Source organism: Coregonus clupeaformis, chromosome 28 (genome assembly GCF_020615455.1).
Source record: "Coregonus clupeaformis isolate EN_2021a chromosome 28, ASM2061545v1, whole genome shotgun sequence".
Taxonomy (NCBI): Eukaryota; Metazoa; Chordata; class Actinopteri; order Salmoniformes; family Salmonidae; genus Coregonus; species Coregonus clupeaformis.
In genome coordinates this window covers 2,715,875-2,741,226 of record NC_059219.1, presented here as the reverse complement: position 1 = coordinate 2,741,226, position 25,352 = coordinate 2,715,875, and the positions used below count along the sequence as shown (strand labels likewise).

General features: G+C 42.2%; 1 protein-coding gene across 1 annotated transcript in view; it reads left to right on the top strand.

Moving 5' to 3' along the window:
* The window catches only part of LOC121543648 (cGMP-inhibited 3',5'-cyclic phosphodiesterase A-like), a 117,506-nt gene extending 96,209 nt beyond the window's left edge, over positions 1-21,297 (top strand). The window contains exons 14-15 of the mRNA XM_041853686.2: positions 14,367-14,643; positions 15,175-21,297. Coding sequence (XP_041709620.1) covers positions 14,367-14,643; positions 15,175-15,497 — 600 coding nt within the window. The 3' untranslated portion in view covers positions 15,498-21,297. The remainder of the gene's footprint in view (positions 1-14,366; positions 14,644-15,174) is intronic.
* The last annotated feature ends 4,055 nt before the right edge of the window (positions 21,298-25,352 follow it).

Sequence of the window (25,352 nt, the reverse complement as noted above, 5' to 3'; positions counted from 1 at the left end):
TTAGATGATACCAGGTCGAGCTCCCCTCGACCCTTACAGCAGTTGGTGTAGCCTGGATGAAGGTGTAGGGTCCCTCATGTCTCTGTTCGTTCCACTTCCTTATGAAGACCCTGACGTAGACCTTCTCCCTCGGGACCACTGGTCGTGGTGGATTCGCCTCTGGTTTTAGAACTCTGCTTCTCTCCTGTTGGTATATAACTTCATATATGACCGTTAGTTGCCTGATATACCCTTCTAATTCCCTTTCCATTTTCTCTAGAGGCGGATCCTCATATGGTCCCCTAAGCACCGGCACTGGTATGGGTCAACCCATAAGCATTTCATACAGTGTTAGATGCGTTATTCTGTTAGCTTGCATGCGATAACTCATTAGTGCCAGAGGTAAGCCCCCCCCCAAAAAAACAAACAAAAAAACAACACTGTCTGTTAAATCAAAATAACAAATCAAATTAGAATGATAACCCTTGATAACACCTTAACTTAATTGTATCCCATAAGGTAATTCAAGGAATAGTAAAATTGACTAGCGACAGGTGTCCCTCATTAAGGGATAGTTCTCTTTCTCTGTCCTTGTCATGGTATGAATCATACATAGGCCTATAGCTAAATTATAAACTTCTTCCTAATTATTAGTGTTCACATACTACATATAAATCTCACACAATGTCTCTAGCTTTCGAGTGAGGGTGATCAGGCCTCACCAGTAAGTCAGAACAGAGGTCAGAGGTCATTCAACCCCATTTTAGTGAGTCTCTCTTTCCCTTTACTTCCCCTTTACCTCAGATTTTTTTTTTACCTCAGATTTATGTGCCCTTTAAGATGTATTATTTCTAACCTGTGAAAAATCCACTAAACCAAAAATAAAAACCCTACACAACCCTACACAACTACCAAATATTCATGATAGGTGGGTTGTGTGTGCTGGTGTGTGTGGTGAAACGTAGGGCAAAAACAAACAAATGTCTAGGCCTTATTTAATTTGGTAGCTCCCTCTTACGGCCTAATTATAAGATTGCTGAGTTTTACTAACTGCTCTCCTCAGCTCACAGACTCAGGAAACATTCCAAAGAGAGATAATGAAACTCCCATTCTCCTGGAAAAGAAAGTGTACATTTCATTAACATTCACTATAGTACATGTTAATAAGCAATCCAAACGTTTTAACTACAACCAAAATATGAAGATAATTCCACTGTACTCCATCAAATTATTAATCGTTTGTTTCAATCTAATTCCTCGTTTATATAAATTGTTGTCCTTTGTAAGTAAACGCAAACAAGTGTCTACTTTCTTATGCTAAAGGTACACTAAAAAATGCTCCACATAAGTCTATTACTGAGAACCATTTTGCATCTGGTGGAATGTTTGTTAACAGTGTGTGTGGATTGGGTACCTCTGCTTTATACATTTACATTTTAGTCATTTAGCAGACGCTCTTATCCAGAGCGACTTACAGGAGCAATTAGGGTTAAGTGCCTTGCTCAAGGGCACATCGACAGATTTTTCACCTAGTCAGCTCAGGATTAGAACCAGCGACCTTTCAGTTACTGGCACAAGGCTCTTAACCACTAAGCTACCTTATAGTCTTGAACTACCTCATTCACTGCTCTCAGGTCATGAACCAGTCTCCACTTCTGTTTGTCTGCCTTTAGTACTGGTAACAGTGGCATGTTACAGTCACTCTGGGTTTTAACCAGTACTCCTGCTTTTATCAGTCCCTCTATTGTAGCTTGAATTCCTGCCTCCGCTTTCGGTGTCATTGGGTATTGCTGTTTCAATGGGGGTCTTGTGTCTGCCTTTACTTTAATGGAAATTGGATTAGCTGCATTTACTAAACCCACATCTGTATCATATTTTGCCCATAAGTCTTCTGTGATCATACTTTCCATTTGTTTCCTTAGCTTTTCCTGTTTTGTTTCTTCTTTAACTACTGGCATCTGCCTTTCCTCAGTTATTTCCACTTCCTGTGGTTCCCCCATCAGTTCTGCAAAGCATAGGACTTTAATTAGGTTTTTGTCAACAGACTTGAAAATTAATGGATTCTCTGTTTCTACCCACTGTGTATTTTTAGCCTTTTTCATCATTGGTCCTAGATCTTTTGCCTGATATCCCTCGGCCACTAAAAGTGTTATATGAGGTTCTGTTCCTGGTATATCAAACCAGGTCTGTATGATATTAGATCCTGGAGCATCTTATGCTTCCATTGCTGACCCTTGTTTCCCTATTACAAAATATTGCGATCTCATGGAAGCCGGTTTACCCCATGCCTTCCTTAACCATAGTTGTTCTAGCAAATGATTTTGATATGGATCATATTGCAGTGTACAATGATAGCCTAATTTTGGTAATCTCATTTCTGGAACTTGAGCCCTGATACATTTTCCCCACTTCTTTAATACCTCTTGTATTAGTGATTCTATATTCCCTATCCAGTATACATTTGTTGTTTTGTCTGTAGCCATCATCATCTGTGGACGTACACCTTCCTGATCTATTATAAGTCCCTCTGATGTGCATTTAATTTGGATGCCCATTCTACACAGTGCATCTCTCCCTAATAGATTAACTGGAGTTTGTTCTGATACTAATATAGGCATGCAGGTAGCTTTTCCTCCTGCTTCTAGTTTTACTGGAACTGTCATAGGTATTAGCTGCATTTGTCCCGAAAATCCTACTGTCTTTGCATATTTGCCTGACATGGGGAGGTGAGAGGCATAATTTGGTTTTACACATGAGTAAGTTGCTCCAGTATCTATCATCATGGGTGTGCCTCTATTGTTAACCTGAACCTGCAGCATAGGTTCTTCATCAGGTTCTTCATCAGGTTCTTCGTGGTCCTCTGTAGCTCAGCTGGTAGAGCACGGCGCTTGTAACGCTAAGGTAGTGGGTTCGATCCCCGGGACCACAAAAATGTATGCACGCACGACTGTAAGTCGCTTTGGATAAAAGCGTCTGCTAAATGGCATATTATTTATTATTATTATCAGCCTGCATAGTTACTGCCACTAGCTGACCCTCCCCTCTACGAATCTCTGGGCATCTCTAGTATCCCTGATTTGGTCCTCCCCACGGGTTCACTGGGCCCTGTGGAGCCTGTGTCTGAGACTGCCGCCATGCATCTGAGCTGGTGTCATTTCTTTGCCAATTACCCTGTTGTGGTTGCTTAGGCAACCATGGGTTGCCATGGGTATTCCTTCTTAGATGTCCTGATTGTTGACACCCCCAGCAGGCACCTGGCGGTCCTCCTCGTCCACCATTTTGGTATGTCTGCTGTTGTGATCGGTACCCTGGATTCTTTGGTCTGTTTCCATTTCCTTTGTTTTGCCACTGTCCAGGGGATTGTTGTGTGTACACATTCACTACTGGTAAGGCAGGAGCTCTTTGGCCTTGTGGTTGAGGCTGTAGTTGTGGACCTCCTTGGAGAGCAGGTGCCATGGCGCCCTCTTCCGGCGGTGTCAGAGTAATCACTGGCGCCTGTGTTTTCTTTTTGTCCTTTCTTGTCAGCTCTTCCAGCTGCATCTGTGTCAGTTTTCTCTCCCATGCTCTGTCAGTTTCTGTTCGTCCTTCCTGTATTTTTCCACTGCGTGGATAACATGGTCGCAGAATTCCTTGTGGGATTTAGACGTTAGTCCCACCACATCTTCCAGTCTGCTTCTGACAGGCGTTGGCATTGCCTCCATCAGTGATGTCCTGAATAGTGTTGTCATCAGTGGATCCCCCTCTGGGTCTTTTTCTGTTTCTTGTCGCAACCTCTTGAGCTGATCCTCTCGGTAGCTTGCAAGGTTTTCTTTATCCCCCAATGGTTCCCCTCAGTGCTTTAGGGTCTATTTTGGCTTGATACTCCATCCTCAGCTTGTGCCATAGTCCTGGCCTATAACTGTCAAAGGCCATTCCATCCAGTACCATCCTCTGCATCGCCTGTATGAGGCCACCCAGGTCCTCCATTTTGGCCACTCCCACCACCCTGGCCAGCAATGCCTTCAAATCTCCCACCGCCATTGTTTGTTCTTCAAATGTTCTAATCCAATTTCCTGCTCCTTCGTGTATGTTGGCAGTCTAGTCACCAGGCCTTCCAGGTCCTGTGATCCCCAAGGCACATAGTGAACCCATGTCCCCTTTACCAAAATGGGATACTGAGCTCCATACTTGTCTGGCTTTTTTATTGTTCTTCTGTTTCTTAATTCTCTCTTTCATTTTTCCAGGTGGGCTTGCAGTGCTTCACCTAGTTCTGTTACTATAGATTTGCCTCCTGTGGCTCCTTGCTGTGTTAATTGTCCATCTGTCTCACTCTGTTCTTGCTCAGAGTCAGCACACTGTTTTAGTTCCTCATCGTCCTCATTACTTGCATCATCCCACTCGCTCTGTCCATCAACATCTTGTTCATCTGGCCCATAATTTTCCAGTATTTTTAACATACTCCTCAGTCCCTCATAACAGTCTATATCGAAGTGTGATCCTCTCTCCCTTTTTGGTGTGGAAGCCTGCTGCTTACCTTTTTCTGCTTCTATCTCTACATTCCCTGTTATTGAGACTAGTCCTGTGACCTGAGGATACTGCCCCCCTTGTGTGTATGGTGGTGGTGCAGTTGAGCCATCCTTTTTGGGTTCTTTCTCCTTCTATATTATTATCCTTCTAGCTTTGGCAATGCTCTCTCTCCAGCTATTTCCTTCCTCCCAGAACCTTTTTTTAAATCTCTCTCTCTTTCTCTCTCTTCTTCTTTCTTTTTTATGGTATCCATTTCCTCACACACTGTCACATCAAACGTCCCTTCCTTTGGCCATTTTGTTGCTAGTTTTCTAGTTCTTATTTCCCATTTATCAGAGATTTTTCCAATCTCTTCACTATTTTCTGGGAACCTTCTCTTTATGATTGCTACTGGTGTCCCTGCCATCTCTATTCCCTGTATTCTTGGTCTCCCTGACGATAGCCTTAGATTTGGTTCAGTGTCTATATTAGGGTGTAAAGTCAACAATATTTTCCTTACTGTTTTTCTTGAACCTAATTGTTCCCTTATTATTGTTGCTCGTTTTGGAATAATCCACTGAACTTCTCTCAATACTATAGATACTTCTATTTGTGGTTCCCTTATTGTCTTACCTGTCTGCCCTTTCCCTCTTTCAAAACCTTGCTCTTCCCCTAATGCCAACCAAGGTTCAACCTGTTTATCTATTGGGATTATTATAAAATACAACCTCTTTTGATCTGCTAATTCTTCAAGGGTTTCTCCAATATTCTGTACTATCCAATGTCTTCCTATTATTCCAGTCCAATCTATACAGTGGGGAAAAAAAGTATTTAGTCAGCCACCAATTGTGCAAGTTCTCCCACTTAAAAAGATGAGAGAGGCCTGTAATTTTCATCATAGGTACACGTCAACTATGACAGACAAATTGAGAAGAAAAAAATCCAGAAAATCACATTGTAGGATTTTTAATGAATTTATTTGCAAATTATGGTGGAAAATAAGTATTTGGTCACCTACAAACAAGCAAGATTTCTGGCTCTCACAGACCTGTAACTTCTTCTTTAAGAGGCTCCTCTGTCCTCCACTCGTTACCTGTATTAATGGCACCTGTTTGAACTTGTTATCAGTATAAAAGACACCTGTCCACAACCTCAAACAGTCACACTCCAAACTCCACTATGGCCAAGACCAAAGAGCTGTCAAAGGACACCAGAAACAAAATTGTAGACCTGCACCAGGCTGGGAATACTGAATCTGCAATAGGTAAGCAGCTTGGTTTGAAGAAATCAACTGTGGGAGCAATTATTAGGAAATGGAAGACATACAAGACCACTGATAATCTCCCTCGATCTGGGGTTCCACGCAAGATCTCACCCCGTGGGGTCAAAATGATCACAAGAACGGTGAGCAAAAATCCCAGAACCACACAGGGGGACCTAGTGAATGACCTGCAGAGAGCTGGGACCAAAGTAACAAAGCCTACCATCAGTAACACACTATGCCGCCAGGGACTCAAATCCTGCAATGCGAGACGTTTTCCCCTGCTTAAGCCAGTACATGTCCAGGCCCGTCTGAAGTTTGCTAGAGTGCATTTGGATGATCCAGAAGAGGATTGGGAGAATGTCATATGGTCAGATGAAACCAAAATAGAAATTTTTGGTAAAAACTCAACTCGTCGTGTTTGGAGGACAAAGAATGCTGAGTTGCATCCAAAGAACACCATACCTACTGTGAAGCATGGGGGTGGAAACATCATGCTTTGGGGCTGTTTTTCTGCAAAGGGACCAGGACGACTGATCCATGTAAAGGAAAGAATGAATGGGGCCATGGATTGTGAGATTTTGAGTGAAAACCTCCTTCCATCAGCAAGGGCATTGAAGATGAAACGTGGCTGGGTCTTTCAGCATGACAATGATCCCAAACACACCGCCCGGGCAACGAAGGAGTGGCTTCGTAAGAAGCATTTCAAGGTTCTGGAGTGGCCTAGCCAGTCTCCAGATCTCAACCCCATATAAAATCTTTGGAGGGAGTTGAAAGTCTGTGTTGCCCAGCGACAGCCCCAAAACATCACTGCTCTAGAGGAGATCTGCATGGAGGAATGGGCCAAAATACCAGCAACAGTGTGTGAAAACCTTGTGAAGACTTACAGAAAACATTTGACCTGTGTCATTGCCAATAAAGGGTATATAACAAAGTATTGAGAAACTTTTGTTATTGACCAAATACTTATTTTTTCACCATAATTTGCAAATAAATTCATTAAAAATCCTACAATGTGATTTTCTGGAATTTCTTTTCTCATTTTGTCTGTCATAGTTGACGTGTACCTATGATGAAAATTACAGGCCTCTCTCATCTTTTTAAGTGGGAGAACTTGCACAATTGGTGGCTGACTAAATACTTTTTTTCCCCACTGTATATGGCCACTCTTCTCTTACTTCCACTAAATTTGTTATTTCTGTTATCGCTTTCAGCTGACAGTTTTTATATTCCTCAGTTAATGGTATTCTTCTTCCTAATATATCTTCATACTCTGCTTCTTTTCCAAAAATGAGATTTTATCGCTTGCGTTTCTTTTAATTTTCTTCTTATCCTTTGTTCCCTTGTCTCATCTCCCATCAAGATAACACACTTACTCTCCTGTCCTTATGCGCTATATTGTTTTTATATATTCATTTTTAGCTTTCTCTTCTACTTCTTTATATCTGTACAGCTAGTCCCTATCCTAAATTCTCCAACCCAGATTTATAATATTACTATTATCCTGGTATCATTACGGGATCAATGACATAGGTAATAACTGTTTCGCATTAGATTGTGCCTTTTCCCAATAATGTTATAATTGTAGCCTATTGCATTAATTTAGTCAAAATATTAATTTGTTGTTTAACAAATCTAGAACCTACAAAAAGTTGGTGCTATCCCATCAGCGTAATAGTCAAAACGACCTGCAATCCACTGTTCCACCTAACGAAAACAGATTATCGTTTTAGAATTCATTAACTATTTGCATACGTCACTGGTTTTACATAAACTATAGAATTAAGTAAAAACAATTAGAATTTGTAAAAGAATGTTTCCCATTCAACTATTCAGACCTCTGCTTCAAATGTCCCTTACAACTCGATACAGTCCAGCAAGTACGACTCTCTTTCACCCGCAAACTAAAATATGGCATCAGTAAAGTCTATTCACAAACCACCAATAACTAATAGTATATTTGCATTCATATTATTAGAAGACATTACTTTCATTCCAGTCTACCCAAACCATTCAAATTTTAAATTCTCACTTCCCTATTAACTTACTTTCCTTTGTTATCAATTAAAATCATGGCCACAGCTCAATTGTAATTGCCAGTCCGCTATTCAATTTAAGTAACTGTCTTTTCTGATTAGGCTATAGTTAATAAAACAAAACACTTGCTATAGTTGACAAGCATATATTCAATTAATATCCATATTCAATTCAATATTCCAAATTACAACCCTATTCACAGTAGTTTAAACTATCAAATCATAAGGCAATGAAAAAAATGACTACCTCGAAACCATCCCACTATTCATGTTGAATAAGTGAGTCTTTCAATTTGAAACAAGCAAGCTGCTAAATCGTCCAGTCTTACATCACAAAATAAACACTGACTGTTCTATCAATCTAAGCAACCCATAACCATAGTTGAATTACAATCAGAAAACCTCGATTTTAGTCAGTAATGCAGAACCTATGCTTTAATAAAATGACAAGTAAATCCTCCTTTATTCCAATTATAATGGTCTGTAGTCCTAACATCTGGCAAATAACACAATTATCAGAAAATAGCTTGAAAAGATCTCACAAGCTCGAAGGGAATGAATTAGCAGTCAACAAGTCAAATCTACATTCATTGATTTGGAAACAGATCTAATGAGTTTAATCAAATATATTATGTTTTCCCCCTACAATATACTAAAATTCCTTTACTATATCACCTCTGCTCTGAAATGATAGATAGTTATTATAATGCGTCATCTTATTTCTATCAAATGATCTATGTACTGTCTCCCACCCCTCACGTACGTCTACGTTTTGGCTGCGCAAGTCAGTACCTATACATTATTCCACGTATTACTTTATCCAATCTAGTAATCAATTACACGCACATAAAATTCATCGTATTTTCATATCAACCAAACCATTCATATTTCTAATGATTATTTATTACCACAAGTCAGTTTATCATAATCTACTACCAGCGGAACAACAACTTTAACTACATTGACCCTGCCCCTCAGTCATAAAATCCTCCCAGAATCTTATAGACTGGCCACTATTCACTGAACTAACATCTCACAATATTCTATGACAGGCAATGTTGTACGAACACCAAGATATCATTATATCAAAAGCTTATTATCCAAACTTATATAGAATTATCATACACACCTCTATGTCTTATCATTCAAACTTCAGAGTGCGACTCATTTTCCACATTTTACTCGGATAATTTTAACATAATCCTAAATCACTTCTAAATTTCCAAATATAATGTCCAAAACACACCCTAAAAGATTGACCGAAATACAATGTAGACATCATACAACCACACCAGTACAGATGACCTGTTCCTCCAACAGGATTTATTCTACCCCTCCTAGTAACATGAATTTCCCACACTCAGTTGGTCAATGAATATCCACATACCGTTTATTCCTCTCTTCCTAATGCAAGATTGGGCACACCCTTTTCTCCACCAGACATAGCAGCTTTAAGCAACCTCAAATATAGTCCCTTTCCTGACACTTCCTCAACACAGAAAAGGCTATTATTTGCAGGATTTCTTATTATTGTCCGATCACTCACACAGAATGACCAGCAGGACGAACAAATGAATCAGACAAATTGAACAAATACAGTGGGGAGAACAAGTATTTGATACACTGCCGATTTTGCAGGTTGTCCTACTTACAAAGCATGTAGAGGTCTGTAGTTTTTATCATAGGTACACTTTTACTGTGAGAGACGGAATCTAAAACAAAAATCCAGAAAATCACATTGTATGATTTTTAAGTAATTAATTTTCATTTTATTGCATGACATAAGTATTTGATACATCAGAAAAGCAGAACTTAATATTTGGTACAGAAACCTTTGTTTGCAATTACAGAGATCATACGTTTCCTGTAGGTCTTGACCAGGTTTGCACACACTGCAGCAGGGATTTTGGCCCACTCCTCCATACAGACCTTCTCCAGATCCTTCAGGTTTCGGGGCTGTCGCTGGGCAATACGGACTTTCAGCTCCCTCCAAAGATGTTCTATTGGGTTCAGGTCTGGAGACTGGCTAGGCCACTCCAGGACCTTGAGATGCTTCTTACGGAGCCACTCCTTAGTTGCCCTGGCTGTGCGTTTCTTGTCGTTGTCATGCTGGAAGACCCAGCCACGACCCATCTTCAATGCTCTTACTGAGGGAAGGAGGTTGTTGGCCAAGATCTCGCAATACATGGCCCCATCCATCCTCCCCTCAATACGGTGCAGTCGCCCTGTCCCCTTTGCAGAAAAGCATCCCCAAAGAATGATGTTTCCACCTCCATGCTTCACGGTTGGGATGGTGTTCTTGGGGTTGTACTCATCCTTCTTCTTCCTCCAAACACGGCGAGTGGAGTTTAGACCAAAAAGCTCTATTTTTGTCTCATCAGACCACATGACCTTCTTCCATTCCTCCTCTGGATCATCCAGATGGTCATTGGCAAACTTCAGACGGGCCTGGACATGCGCTGGTTTGAGCAGGGGGACCTGGATTTTAATCCATGACGGCGTAGTGTGTTACTAATGGTTTTCTTTGAGACTGTGGTCCCAGCTCTCTTCAGGTCATTGACCAGGTCCTGCCGTGTAGTTCTGGGCTGATCCCTCACCTTCCTCATGATCATTGATGCCCCACGAGGTGAGATCTTGCATGGAGCCCCAGACCGAGGGTGATTGACCGTCATCTTGAACTTCTTCCATTTTCTAATAATTGCGCCAACAGTTGTTGCCTTCTCACCAAGCTGCTTGCCTATTGTCCTGTAGCCCATCCCAGCCTTGTGCAGGTCTACAATTTTATCCCTGATGTCCTTACACAGCTCTCTGGTCTTGGCCATTGTGGAGAGGTTGGAGTCTGTTTGATTGAGTGTGTGGACAGGTGTCTTTTATACAGGTAACGAGTTCAAACAGGTGCAGTTAATACAGGTAATGAGTGGAGAACAGGAGGGCTTCTTAAAGAAAAACGAACAGGTCTGTGAGAGCCGGAATTCTTACTGGTTGGTAGGTGATCAAATACTTATGTCATGCAATAAAACACAAATTAATTACTTAAAAATCATACAATGTGATTTTCTGGATTTTTGTTCTAGATTCCGTCTCTCACAATTGAAGTGTACCTATGATAAAAATTACAGACCTCTACATGCTTTGTAAGTAGGAAAACCTGCAAAATCTGCAGTGTATCAAATACTTGTTCTCCCCACTTTACATCAGATGAACGACTGAGTGATTTCGACAGATTGAATGCATGAATTGAGTCAGACCAGTGGACAAAGATGAAAGAGCTGCTTTCACAAACCCAAGCAAGTCCAACAAACCAGTCTTGTACAAAACGAATCAGACAAAACAATCGAACCAAACAAATTGATCAAGCTGACCAAATGAGCAACCTGAATGAGACAGAGGAAACATACAACTTAATCACAATTGAATGAATCACAGCCGCTCAAGCAAACCATTCACCCACACGAGATGAGCAGACCTATTCTATTTAACACTTTTTCTATGTTTTGAAGCCCTAGTGTCTATTTCACAACCATTCACCTACTCTGGATGACCAGCGCTACTTCCAATTTATGGTGTCACCTACTCAGGATGACCTACATTTTTTTACCCGATTGGCCCTGTCTAATTATTGCATCACCACCACAGGATGATGCATCACCTACCCGAGCAGCCTCTAACAATTAATTCCACGTTAGAGCGGTAACCATAGGCACTCTTGGCTAGCCACCTGCTAACCTTAGCTCTCCACAGCGGTATCCACAGGATTTAATCTTATTTTACAATGATCAACAATATTCAACAATTAATAACATTGCATGCATGCTTATTTCTCATTCCAACAAAAACTCTGTACTTTTCCTAAATTTAGCCCTTAATACTGGAGTCACCCCCCCCCCGTACCTGACCCTCAGATTCAGCTTGATCGAATCACACAATTTCTATGTTAAAAGTAACAACGTCGCTTACCTCAATTAACAGTGGCCACTGCATTTTTGTGTGTGATTCGTCCAAACTCTCTCCGATGGCGCAGTACCCCTATTGTCTCTGTTTCCAGTCCCTTCGTGGTCGGCAATTATGTCGTGGAAAATTATCACTATACTAAAAATCTAAGTTCTTCCAGAGTTTTTGTAGAATCAAGATAGACTTTATTACATAGAGCAACAAAAGCCAAGCTGGTCTGCAGAGCAACTCACAACACTCGGCCCTCAGTTTATATACAATGTCCATTCCTGCTCATTTTACATACTTTTTAGCTTAAACCCTCCCAGTTCAGTTTCTCCACCATTGTTTCCAAACATTCATCTTTTGACCGCTCCGCCCACTCTCTTAATTTATGATAGTGGCGAAATCTGACTTCTCCTCCTATATTTATTTAGTTTGGATACAATGGTGGCCAAACCAAACTTTCTCAGGTAAAAAATAACAGAGCCATCTCCCGGCTCTGCTCTGTTTATTCCAAAACCCATCAATCGATACTTGAATATGGTTTAAACATAGCAGATCCATAACCCATTCTCAACCACATACATTTAAGACTTTCCTAATGCATTGCCTCATACATAACAGTATAATCAATCAAGAGCCATCTCCTGAATCTGGCTCAGACTCCCTCCTTGTGTACCACACGGTACCACACTCCACATCACTTAGTCGTATTGCCTCATCCTCTGTACCACTCTGTACCACACTGTCTTTACAATTAGCTATATTTTCATGTTTATAGTCTAGAAAGATTTACTATTTTTAACCTATGGTCTGATCTTGGGTACCACTCGGTACCATGGCTTTGTATGGTCTACTGAAAAAATACCCAACATCTTCTGTTCCTTTATCAGTAATGTTGTTGTAACACCCATCAATACACATTAATTGAAGAAGCCATCTTTGTATGTAGGCAATGTACTGCATAATGCATCATCTCTTCAAAATGGGACCCTGGCATTGATGGAGACAATTAGATTGTCTTTTGGAATGGAGAGTGTTGATGTATTGACAAACAAAATTCACAATATGTCACTCTACAGTGATAGGAGCACCAAGTGTGTAGGTTATCAGTGCTACTGGGATTGACAGTGCAGTCATCTTGTTTTTGTCTGTCTGTTTCTTCAAAGCCTGATCTCACTCAATGATAAAACCCAAACCCTTGTTCAAATGTCAGATCTGCTTGCGTCCTTGGAGAGAGAGGGAGGAAGAGAGAGAGAGATAAAGGGGGAGGGTGGGAGAGATAGAAAGACAGGGGAGTGAAAGAAAGAGAGGGAAAGACAGGGAGGAGAGAGAGAGAGAGAGAGAGAGAGAGAGAGAGAGAGAGAGAGAGAGAGAGAGAGAGGAAATGTTGTTGTACTGCAGTATAGCTGACCTACTTGTGTCATCAGTGACAGTCCTCATTCACACAGACAGAGATACAGCAGCAGCAACACATCAGATCACAGAGCACTCAACTGCACTGACTGCACTATCCCTCAAGACATGCACACAAAGAACACACACAGGCGAACACACACACACACACACAAATACACTAGGGTCAGTAGTAGTATACCCACAATCCTAATGCTGACCATTAATGCGGTGAAAACATCTTAAAGATCTGACCCTGTATCAGTGGTTAGGTTGTAACTCTACCTTCTCCTTGACACCTGTCTTTAGAAGACGTTTGAATGGTTCAATACGCCACTCTAATCTAGAGTAGCACCTCTCTCTCTTTCTCTTTTCCCCCCTCTCTCTCCCTCTTCACTTCAGACACTAATTTCAGTCCACTGCACTGACTGACGAAAGCTCCGCTGGTTACTATGGCAACAGGAGACCTTGCCTGCTGCGGTCCACTTCGAGTGTATAAGCCCCTGACGTCAATAGACACATATATATGTATTCTGCTATACATCACTTTACTATACATGCATATACAGTACATGATCTTGTCAGTCAGCCAAAGCTGGACCCATAGATGAACTTGTAGGCTTCCGCTAGATAGACGTGTGTGTTTTGCTGTTTATGTTCTTGACCCAGTTTGCAGCTTTGATTATTCAGTAGCTAATCCCACAGGCTCTGAGCGCTGGTGGTTGCTGTTGGTTTACCAGCTTAGAGACTGGCTGGCTGGTGAATAATAAAAGGAGAGAGTTACAAATGGTGGTATGTTTTCTACCATCAAATAGAATGCAGTTGAATGTAGTTTTACATCATTTCTGATGGTCATTTTCTCCCTCTGTGTATGAGTACCTTAGCTGTGACTCCCTCAGTGCATTTGATTCAAATTTCCCTCATATCATTGGCTGGTTGATTGATTGACTTCCCTCAGATAGTGTCAAATGGTGAAGTAATGAGGTAATTCATATTATATTTACATTTGTCATTTAGCAGAAGTGCTTACCCAGAGCAACTTAGTTAGTGCACTGCATTCATCTTAAGATAGCTAGGTGAGACAACCATATATCACAGCCATAGTAAGTACATTTCTTCTCAATAAAGTAGCTATCAGCAAAGTCAGTGCTAGTATGAAAAGACAAGTACAAGTGTTTAATAAAGTCAAGGTTCTTATTTTTTTTTTGGTGGGTTGGGTTTTCAGACACTTATATCCAACATTCTGCCATGTTTACCCATACTGCACCACTCCTCAGGGCGATGAGGAGTCGAGTCTGGGCCTTCCCATCAGCCCCTTCATGGACCGCTCTGCGCCACAGCTCGCCAAGCTCCAGGAGTCCTTCATCACGCACATCGTGGGTCCGCTCTGTTCCTCCTACGACTCCGCCGCCCTCATGCCGGGGAACTGGGTCGACCCCGCCGACGCACGGAGGAAGGAGGGAGAGGAGGAAGAGGAGGTGGGGGAACGAGAGACAGAGGAAGAAGAGGAGGATACAGCAGAGGAGGATGCATCGACTAGCTCTGAGAATTCCCGTAAGAGCATGTTGACGTTCATGTTGAACTTCTTAAAGTTGAAAGAACTCAGTTAACAGAAACCTATTGAAATCAAAGCTCAGCTTGAAATGGCCCAGGTATTGAGTTGTTGACATAGTGCCCATCGATAATGCATGTAGTGGATTTAAGCAATAAGGCCCAAGGTGGTGTGGTATATTGTCATGACGCAAAGCGGATTGCCTGGATACAGCCCTTAGCCGTGGTATATTGGCCATATACCACAAACCCCTGCGGTTACCAACATTAATAGAACAGTAAACAAGTAAGCCAAGTCAGCCAATAAGCATCCAGGACCCAAACTACCCGTTTTATAATTAGTAGTAGATGCAGAAGCCTCAAATACACGAGGCTACCTGGTCTGCCATAAGTGTATTTGGTCTTCCCAGGTTATCAGACCCTGCTTTGTAACCCCTGTCCAGAGGTTGTATAACAAGGGTTTGCATGTACAGTATAAGGGGATAGAGATGTAGTAGGTTTTGTTTTGAGTGATTGTTTTCTTCTTCTCTACAGAGAAGAACGTGGTGAAGCTTAAGAAGAGCAGGAGGAGAGTGTTCTGTCCCATCACTCAGCACCTACTGGACAACCACGAAATGTGGAAGAGAGTCATCGCTTCTGAAACCCAGGACACGCCAGATAGAGAGGCGCCTAACTGCCACAGCAACCCCGCCGAGCCAATCACAGCCATCCACGAGGAGGAGGAGGAGCCAGCCAGCAAGGAGCCAATAGATGGCCTGGGAGAGGAGACGGAAGGGGAAGAGACGGGGCTTGCAGAGGAAGAGGAAGTGGCCAAGCAATCAGAGACTGCAGAGAAAAGGGAGGAGGAGCTGGAGTGAGAGGATTATCTTTGACCCTTGAATATCAGGAAACTGAACATTTATCCAAACTCATACCCTCTCCCAACTAGACTTTCTGACTCGTGTCAGAAATTAAACCCTATTCCCCATGTAGTGCACTAGCTGGCCAAAAATAGTGCACTATACGGGGATTGGGGTGTTGTTTGAGACGCAGCCCCTGATATTTGGTTGTCAGCAAATCACTTAGACACAACACTGTAGAAGTTTGGAGTAACATGTGCCTAAAGAAAACAGGGTGGGGGGAGGAGCTGAGGATGAGGATGAGAGAGAGGTGGGAGTTATTGTTTTAAAAACGTATTATATTGGATCAGGTTTCCATTTCAGAAGCCCTCTCCCTGACGAGGTACCCACACCGCAATACGGGCCCACAGAACACTGACCCCACTGCCAGCCTCAAGACACAGCTGGCCATACTAGTGGTCCGCATCCACCTGTCCGCCCCCACAGAACCAAGGTGTACACAGTGGACTGTACTGAATAGACAGTACAAGCACTAGCTCCTGAGGACAATGAGATGAAAGTGAGGGAAAAAGCTGTGTCTGCTGTTTGTTGGTTCTCAGGGAGCGAGGAGAGGACTGAGGACTGGGGAGAGGAGGGCCAGTGTTGATACAGAGTGTGCTCACACCCACGCATGCAGGCAGACACACACACACACACACACACACACTCACACACACACACAAACCCATCAGAAGATTTGCTAGCTACCCCAGGAAGAGGGAATTGGAAGTCTAACAGAGAAACCTGTAGCTCTGAAAAAGCTTTATACTCACTTGAGGAAAAAAATCGAACACAGCACAGTGTTTCTTCACATTCTTCATCTCTCGCATGTTTTCTCTCTTTCTGTCTTTCTTTCATTCTTTCTTTCACTCACTCCACTTTTGTGTCCATCAGACTATTTTTCTTCTCACTGCTACACAGTTCCACAGGACTCAGGAACACAGACACACCCCACTGGGCACACACTGGTTGAATCAATGTTGTTTCCACTTCATTTCATTGAAATTACATTGAACCATAGTGGAATTGGCATTGAATTGACATCTGCCCAATGGGACACAACACAGACCCCTCATCACAGTGTCCTTGTACCCTTTGTCGTTGTTGCTTCAACCAACACAAGTGATTGTTCTTTCCTTTGTGTTATTGGTTTGTGGCTTTACATTCTTATTTTTTAACATCGTCTGTAAGATTTTCACTCTGTGGCGTTTGTGTTTCGTAAATATGGTGTGGGACTTTATTTGATTGCCTTTCTTATTTTACATACCCTGTATCTTGATTATCTGCACCTGCAAAGGGAATCACTTTGAATCTGAATCACATGGTTTCTTATAGAGTTATATCTTTCTTTTATTCAGAAGCCTAGTTATGTATTCCAATGTAAGATGCTTTTATAAGTGCAGAATGTCTCTCTTCATAGCCTTGACCCAGTAGATGAATACATGTACCACCTCACTAGAGAAGAAACATTCAAATTAGGATTCATCTGTGGATGTCAATCTGACCATGACACTGAAAAAGAGATTCACCTTTTTGAAAGGTTCTCTACAGCCGTCTTCATTGATAAACTCTTTTGTAGAACTCTCTCGTATAACTCTTTTGATGGTTAACTGACCTCTAGCCTGTCTTTCTGTCCTCTCTCACAATGGGATCTACCACCCAATACCCTGACAGGAAGTTCAGCCAAGAGAGCCAATGTCGAAAGTACACAGATTCTCTTTGTCTCTTCAGCGAGCATCATTCCCCATAGAGTGAGCTCTCACTCAGATCCAGAGAACCAAGGTTACAGTCGTAACCAGGCATTTTCTATTTAACTCTGGGAAATCATATTTTTCTCCATCAGGCTGAAATGATAACAGGCCTTGGGCTCCAATAGCTTTCAGCTAGTCAAGTGATCAAAAAAAGTTCATTGCAGAGTGGATCTTGGAAAGCCTTGAAGGAGATGTGGAGGAGCCCAGATGTTCAACCAAGAGAACAAGGTTACAGTTATGCTCCACAAACACTCAGAGAGACTGTGCTGCTCTATAGAACATGGTGAATCATGCATGGGGCTGAATGCAAAGCAAACAAAAGTATGAAGAAAGAGAATGCAGTAAAAATATCCATGCCCAGAAAGACAGATGTCTGCTTAGTGTGTGTTTGCTGACTCCCACAAAGAAGTTATGTATTTATTAACTTTCTGATAGTTTTAACATTTGAACCATAGGTCCAACTGGTTCAACCAGGAACCTGTTGAAGAAGGTCAATATGGTTGAACTGTAGCTACCCAATTGTAGCTATCTCATGATACTGTACCTGCAGCTATCCCATCTCTCCCTATCCATCCAGCTCCATGACATGACCAGTCAGAATAGGCCTAAGCAGGTGTGTGTCCCGAATGGCACCCTATTCCCTACATAGTGCACTACTTTTGACCGTAGCCCTAGGGACCCTGGTCAAAAGTAGTGCAGTATATGGAGAAAAGGGTGGTATTTGGGACACAGCCCACGTGGGCTAGCCAGCCAGCCTGAGGCAGGCAACATGGACCAGTGCTGGGCTCCACGTGGCTGTCCATAGTTCCATAGCCCCATTTGATGTCCAGAGAGAGAGACAAATTGGTGGTGACAGAAGGATGAGAGGGAAAGGTAGAGGAGAGGAGAGAGGGAAGAGGAGATGAGAGAGGGAAGAGGATAAGACGGAATGGTATAGGAGAAGGAAGGGGATGAGAGAGAAAGGGAGATGAAGAGGGGAGGAAGAGAAGCGTGTGGGGGTTTTCTGAGGTTGGTCAGATGCCTCTTTTCTGTTCACTGATGGTCTCTGTGAAAACGTCACTTTGAATGAGGAGCCAATTAAAATGTATGTCCGTCCGTCCGTCCGTCTGTCTGGTTCTCCTTTGAGATTCGATCCTTGACAGCTTGTTGTAGCCGTTAATATTATCAGGAAAAAGTATTTGTAGGATGACAATGTTTAAAGCAATACTGACACTTATTCTGTATCTGGAGCATTTGCGTTGTACTTTGTGAGCTGCGAAGTCAAGGGAAACCATGTCTTATGTAACATTGCAACTCGAGTTTATGTACCAAATTCTTGAATTTCATCCAAATCATGTGCATCTCTCTCTCTCTCTTTCTCTCTCTCTCTCTTTCTCTCTCTCTCTCTCTCTCAAACACCAACCTCTTTGTTGTGTGATCTATTATGGGTCATTATCTAACAGTGGCATTTAGTGTTGTAGCTGACATAACATCTTGTGATGGGCTAGAGGCCAGGTGGTTGCGTGAATCGTTATAATAGTTATTGGCCCATATTAAACGATACAGAGAAGAGGAATCAGACATTGCTAGTCAACCCCTGACCCATACATCTGCTGAGTCACTGCCTCATCTGAATAAGGCCTTTTACGATTTCCGTGTGGCCTAGGGGAACTGAACAGTAACAGACCAATGGAGTGAATGCAAAAGCAATATTCACAGCCTATGATGACCTGTACACACACGCGTGTTCTGCGGTAGCATTTGTTCAAGGGATATTGTGAATGTGATTTGGTGGCCAACATTAATAAGCTACTATGGTATGACAGCACTATATTGCTCTTCGTAATATGTATGAATAGTCCATCTCTAATTCCTTGACGTGACCACACTTCCATCTGTTCTAGTCTGACAACACCTAACCTAAGAGAAAACCAATGAGTTCCGTCACCAACAGGGATTTCAGATAGCTTTTGGAGTGGTATATTTCTACGTGGATTTCTAGAAACATCCTTTTCTCCACTGCTTGGTTTCCATGCAGACTACCACAGGTGGAGGTGGAGGGGAGATGGAGAGAGACAAGAGTCCGGAATTGTACGCTATTCCTTAATGAGCTGTGGACAAAACAAGTGAATATGTAGGGAAATAGGGCGAGGGCCATTTCAAATGCTGGGTCTTGGAACAACGATTCATCCTTTACACTTTGTCCTCTACCTCCCTCCTTCTCGTCTATTGTTGCATGCTAGCTTCTTTCTGTATCTGTAAACACAGGATTGACATGATCCTTGGCAACAGCACCTTGCATCCCTGACACATGGATACAGAGCAGGGAGGCAGCGGGAGAGGAGAGGGAGGGACAGCAGCAGACGAGAGAGGGATGTTGTGTGTAATAGCGGATAATTGGTTTGTCTTTAAGTGACACTCGCTGTGTCTCAAATGGCACCCTGTGTGCATGTGTGTGTTTGTCAGCTTGACTGCATGGTCTGACAGTCCTCTGAGTGCCTAAAGAGAGAAACCCTCCAAATGTTTGTCCTCCAGAACATTTCTTCCTTCTTTATCTCTCTTTTTTTTAGCCCTCTATTTCTTTCTTTGATCTCTCTTATTATACATGCATGTTGCTCAAAACACACCCAGGATTTATATTGTAAACTTATGTTTCCATTAAGTTGTTTTGATCAGATTTCACATTTCTGTAAAGGTTAGTTATGTGGGGATTTTTTTTTGGTGGTATAATCGAAGGGCTGTGTGTATTCATAACATGCAAAGGTCAGATATGTAACTGGTATGTGATGGAGATAATACAGTATGTGTCTCGGTTATGTGTGTGTGAGAACACGGTTATTCATGTGACCACCAATCAGATGAGAGGTTAGCTCTGTTTACTCCGATTCCATCTGTCTGTGCTGGGGGGAGCTCATACACGCATACGCGCATACACACACACACATGCGCACACACACACACACACACACCAACTGTAGACTGCCTCGTGCAATTACAAAGTCATGTGCAATTGTCTAGAAGAGCTCACTTGCACGCAATTCCTAAGTGAGTCTAATACATCTTATTCAGAACAGAACCTTAGACTAAGAATAACATCTTGGCATTTAGTAATTGACAAGGACATGATAGTGGTCACATGCTATTGTTGGCACATTTCTTTCAGAGTACTACTATTCCCATTATTCCACCCTATCAGTGGGCAGCACCAACTCTACAATAGGAACCAAACATGGGCAATTGGGCATTGAAAGCACTGAGCTCCTGTGGTTTAAACAACAACAGACACAGTTTGAAGCCCAACATCCTTCCTCAGACTTTGCTTCATGTTTTAACTCTGTCCTGTGTGATGTTTTTTCAGGCTATTGCCAGGTTAATGTAGTCCTGTCGGTGCCATTCATTCTGTCTGTGTCCTAAATGGCTCCCTATTGACCAGGGCCCATATGTCTTTGGTCAAAAGTAGTGCACTATACAGTATAGGGAATAGGGTGCCATTTGGAAGGAACAATATGTCTCTCTCTTTGTGGGCATATGTCTGATTACCATAATCATCATCGGCTCACATATTAGCCACAACGAGAACCAAACGAGCTTTACACCTTCTTAAAAGAGACTTGTTTTCTATATTTGTCTATAGCCGGCACTTCACAAACGGAATAATTATTACTGTCTCTTCTCTCTTGTATCTTGCACTTAACACATGTAGCAATACCTGTAGGATGGGGAAAACAGACGTGTGATTCACCAGTATTTGTGAAGTATTTCATTTTATTACTGGTTTATTGTTCCATTTTGTACAAAATATATGCTGTACAGATATAACAAATTAAAACGACAACAAAAGTCTTTTAGATAAACTTTATTTATTTTTACTGTTTTTGTAATTTAGACATTATACTGTAGCTCCTTTTTGGCCAGAATTACTGAAAGTGCCTCTTGGTATAATGTATTACAAAGTAAATATACAGTATATTGAGATAATTAGAAACTGTCACTAGCTGAACAATGTGGATGTTGTAATGTGAATACTGAATAACATGAGTTAAATGCTGTGGTGCTCGTATGTTTGTTCTCTTTGCCTCGACTTACATGTATTGTTCATCATTAGCTATTTCATTTAACTATGTCAACATGAAGTATGTAAATGCCTTTCAACTTCTCAGGTACGTCCTCAAGGTTACTGATACATTCAATATTTTACTTGATTTATGCCTTCCTGATAAGCCAACAATCATAGTTGATTAGGTAACATCATGGAAGGATAGCGTACTAGAAAGGGCCCACTCTTTTCCCAGCCTGTTATAAGATGTTATTGAGATATTGCCAGCAGTGACGTGTCAGTATGGAAGGATTAAAAGAGGAGAGAAAAAAGACTGTTACGTTACGAGATTATAACTGAGAGACGACTCATTAGTTGAGGATTTGTCTTAAAGCGTAGCTTTCTACTCTGACGGCCGGGGTCTAACACTGCTTCTTTAACAGATTAGCCACCATCCACCAGACCTACCTGGGTTCCAACAGTCTTTTTTGAGCGTTAGATTGAGTGTGCCTGGGGTGCGAGATGCCACATAGGGGGGTTTGCACTTTTGGGGCTATTTCATTGGCCCCATTGCATCACGCAAGCTCAATCAAACTCAGCTAATGTATTTGAAAGCGAACAGACACCATTTGAACCCAAGTCTGCCGAACACACTGGTCTCTGTCTTTTGGTCCTGAGACCTGAGCTATGTGGAGATGCAGATAATTAACATCAACAGGTCTCACTTCCACCATAGGGATCAGCCAGATCAGCCAGCCATGGGTTGAACCCTGACCAGTAACCCCTTCACTTCCTCATTCACTAATCAAAAATAATGGAGATCTGGCGGTTTTTAAGGTGGTTGTGTTGTCTCGACTCAAAGACAAAGGGATTGAGGCAGCACTTAACACCAAGTTAACCTTACATGTAATTGCTCTGTAATTACTTTGGTAACTAAAAGGTAATTACCTAGACATGTTATTGGCTGTGCTGCTCTTCCTGACACTCACTGGAGGACTTCCCAGAGGATAGGTAGAGCCGTTAGGCAGCTGGCACAGATCTAGGATCAGCTTACCCTCCCCAAATCCTAACCCTAACCATTAGGGTGGGGGTGGGCAAAACTGACCTAAGATTAGCGTCTAGGGTTAACTTAATTATTCTTGAAGAACATGTGGAATAATGAAAGCTGTGTCTGACAATCAAATGTAGTCTGCAGTGAGACATCACATGACTCTCTCTCTCTACCACTTTCTCTGTACCACTCTCTCTCTACCACTCTGTTTACCTCTCTCTGTCTACCACTCCCACTCTCTGTCTACCACTCTCTCTCTACCTCTCTCTCTTTTCTATCTCTGGTCTGCTCTCCCTGCCCTCTCGCACTCTCTCTTCTCTCTCTGTCTTACTCTCTATCTCTCTCTGTTCTCTTTCTCACCCTCCCTCCCCCCTTTCCCTCTCACTCTCTAGCCCTCTGCTCTCTTTCCCTCTATCTCTTCCCCCACTCTCTCTCGCTCTCAGATAGTTTGTGTTCCTCCCCTCATCCTCTGCTCTAATCTGTTCCCCTCTTGAGATCTAACAGAAAGCCTATACTGTTAATGACCATGGGAATGGGCCTGGAGACGAAGAGAGATGTAGAGAGACTGAAAGAGATGGGAGCATCAGTCACAAGATCACATATGCCTTGTATTAACAAGGCCAAGGTCTCACATACACACACACAGACGTACATGTATGCCCGCACACACACACACATGCAAACCCACATGTACCCACGCACGCCAACAAGCTCTGTCTCGCTGCAGAATTAGATGTTCATCCACGTTCTCAAACCGTCAAATTTCAAAGTGGTTTTGATGCTCCTGCTGCTCTGTCCGGTTCCATTTCTCCAAACCCCAAATTTTGAAGTTAAGGGTTAAGTTTAGGCACTCATTCCACATGGTTAAGGTAAAGTTTAAGGTTTGGGATAGGGTAAAAATACAAATCCAGTGTCCACAACTGGGATCGAACACACAACCTTCTGATCCAGACTCATGAAATTACACCCATCAACCATGCCTATCCACAATGCCCTAGCAAAACCCAACCCTACTTGATAGTAATAGTGCTTACTGTTGCCCCTAGTGGCTGGTTTTGAAGGCATTTCCCGACGTCCTCAGAACATGGATAGCCGTCCAATTTCGACGTCAATCTTGAACGATCTCCCTGCGCACACAAGCACAAGCACGCACACACACAAACACACACAGTCTTGTACAGCTTACCTTGTGTGGACACAATTCAGTCCCATTTAAAATCCTTTTTAACCTAACCCTAACCCGTACTCTTACCCTTACCCTAACCTTAACCCAAAAACCTAACCCTAACCCTAACCCTAAAACTAAAACTAACCCTAGCTCCTAAACCTAACGTTACTCTAACCATAACACTAATTCTAACCTTAACCCTAAACCCCCTAGAATAGCATTTGACCTCGTGGGGACTGACAAAATGTCCCCAGTTGGTCAAATTTTTGTTTGTTTACTATTCTTATGGGGACTTCTGGTCCCCACAAGAATAGTTAAACACGTCCACACACACACACACACCAACCTAAAACCATCTTACCAATTACTCCACTCCTGTAATCCATTAAAGCTCTGCTGGCGTCTAGAAGACTCACTGCTCCTGCTCATCATTCCTACCCTGGTTCAAGGTTCAACTTGATTTCCCATATATGTCATAGATACATTGGACATAAAAACAGCATTTAAACAAATAAATAGACTCCAATCACAAGAGGAGGATACAAATATGGCTGTTTGAAGAAAGGGGTGAGAGGGTGCACTGTATTCTAAGCATGTACAGTATGTATATGTCAATATTAGTCTAATAAAAAGCATGAACTGGCACACACCCAGAGAACATTATTTAGTGTAGAGGTGCTGACTAACGGTGATTAACTTTAAGCTATAAAAACAAATAAAGAGAGTTGCACACTCTGTATAAACTTTCTTACCCAATAAATTACTGGGAGTTTATACATAGATGTGCGATTCTCTTTATTTGTCAATATTAATGTCATACTTTCAAACATACAGAGCCAGGTGTCATGGTGACACACTACATGTGATAGGACGGGCATCACTGATCTGTTATTTGGTCATTCTGTTATCTAGTCAGCCTGGGCACGTACATGCTCCTCAGATTGTACTGCCTCTCTGTCTGTCAGGGTTAAATTGATGTGCAGTGGACTTGTGTGGTCATGCAGGACTGTCTGGAAGGCACCTCAAGTATTTGATATATGTTTGACCCAGGTCTGTGCTGCAACCGCAAACCACCTGAAGCTTTATTTCATGAAAAGGTCAGACTGAAATGAGCTAATTAGCCCAATTGTTCTCACACTGATCTACTGTAAATTACCATTCTGACAGTGACATCATTCAGAAGCTGTAATCCTAATTTAACTACTATAAGTGTTGGCTAACCCAGATACAGAGCTGGATCAAATAGGTATTCGGTTTCCACCACAGGAGGATGGCTCATAATAATGACTGGAATTAACTTAATGGAATGCTGTCAAACACAAGGACACCATGTGTTTGATGTGTTGATACCATTCCATTTATTCCATTCCAGCCATTACTATGAGGCCGTCCTCTCCAATTAAGGTACCACCAGCCGCCTGTGGTTTCCACCCCATAATAATCTAGATGCACCTGATTGAGCATAGGCCTATAGTAATCTCCAGATGTGTACTAAATGTCACGTGCGCTTGCCAGATCCTCGTGTTTACTCTGTTACGAGAAACGAAGTATTTACTAATGAAGTTGTGGTCCGGAAAAGGGTAGTGGTGATGGTGGGTTAAAGAAAAGAAAAGAAAAAAAAAACACAGAGCTGACAGAAGGTGGTTGTTGACTTGTCTGAATAGAGTGTCGTTGTCCACACAGAAAGCCATCATACTGTAAAACACAACGGGGCCCAAGACGCTTCTCTTCTCTTGCAACATATGTGGAGGAAGTGGGAGTGAACCAGGACTCCAAACATAATGCGCTTATCATGTTATATGAATAATAGAACTTGGTCAAATACAATTAATTTCAAATACTTGAGGTG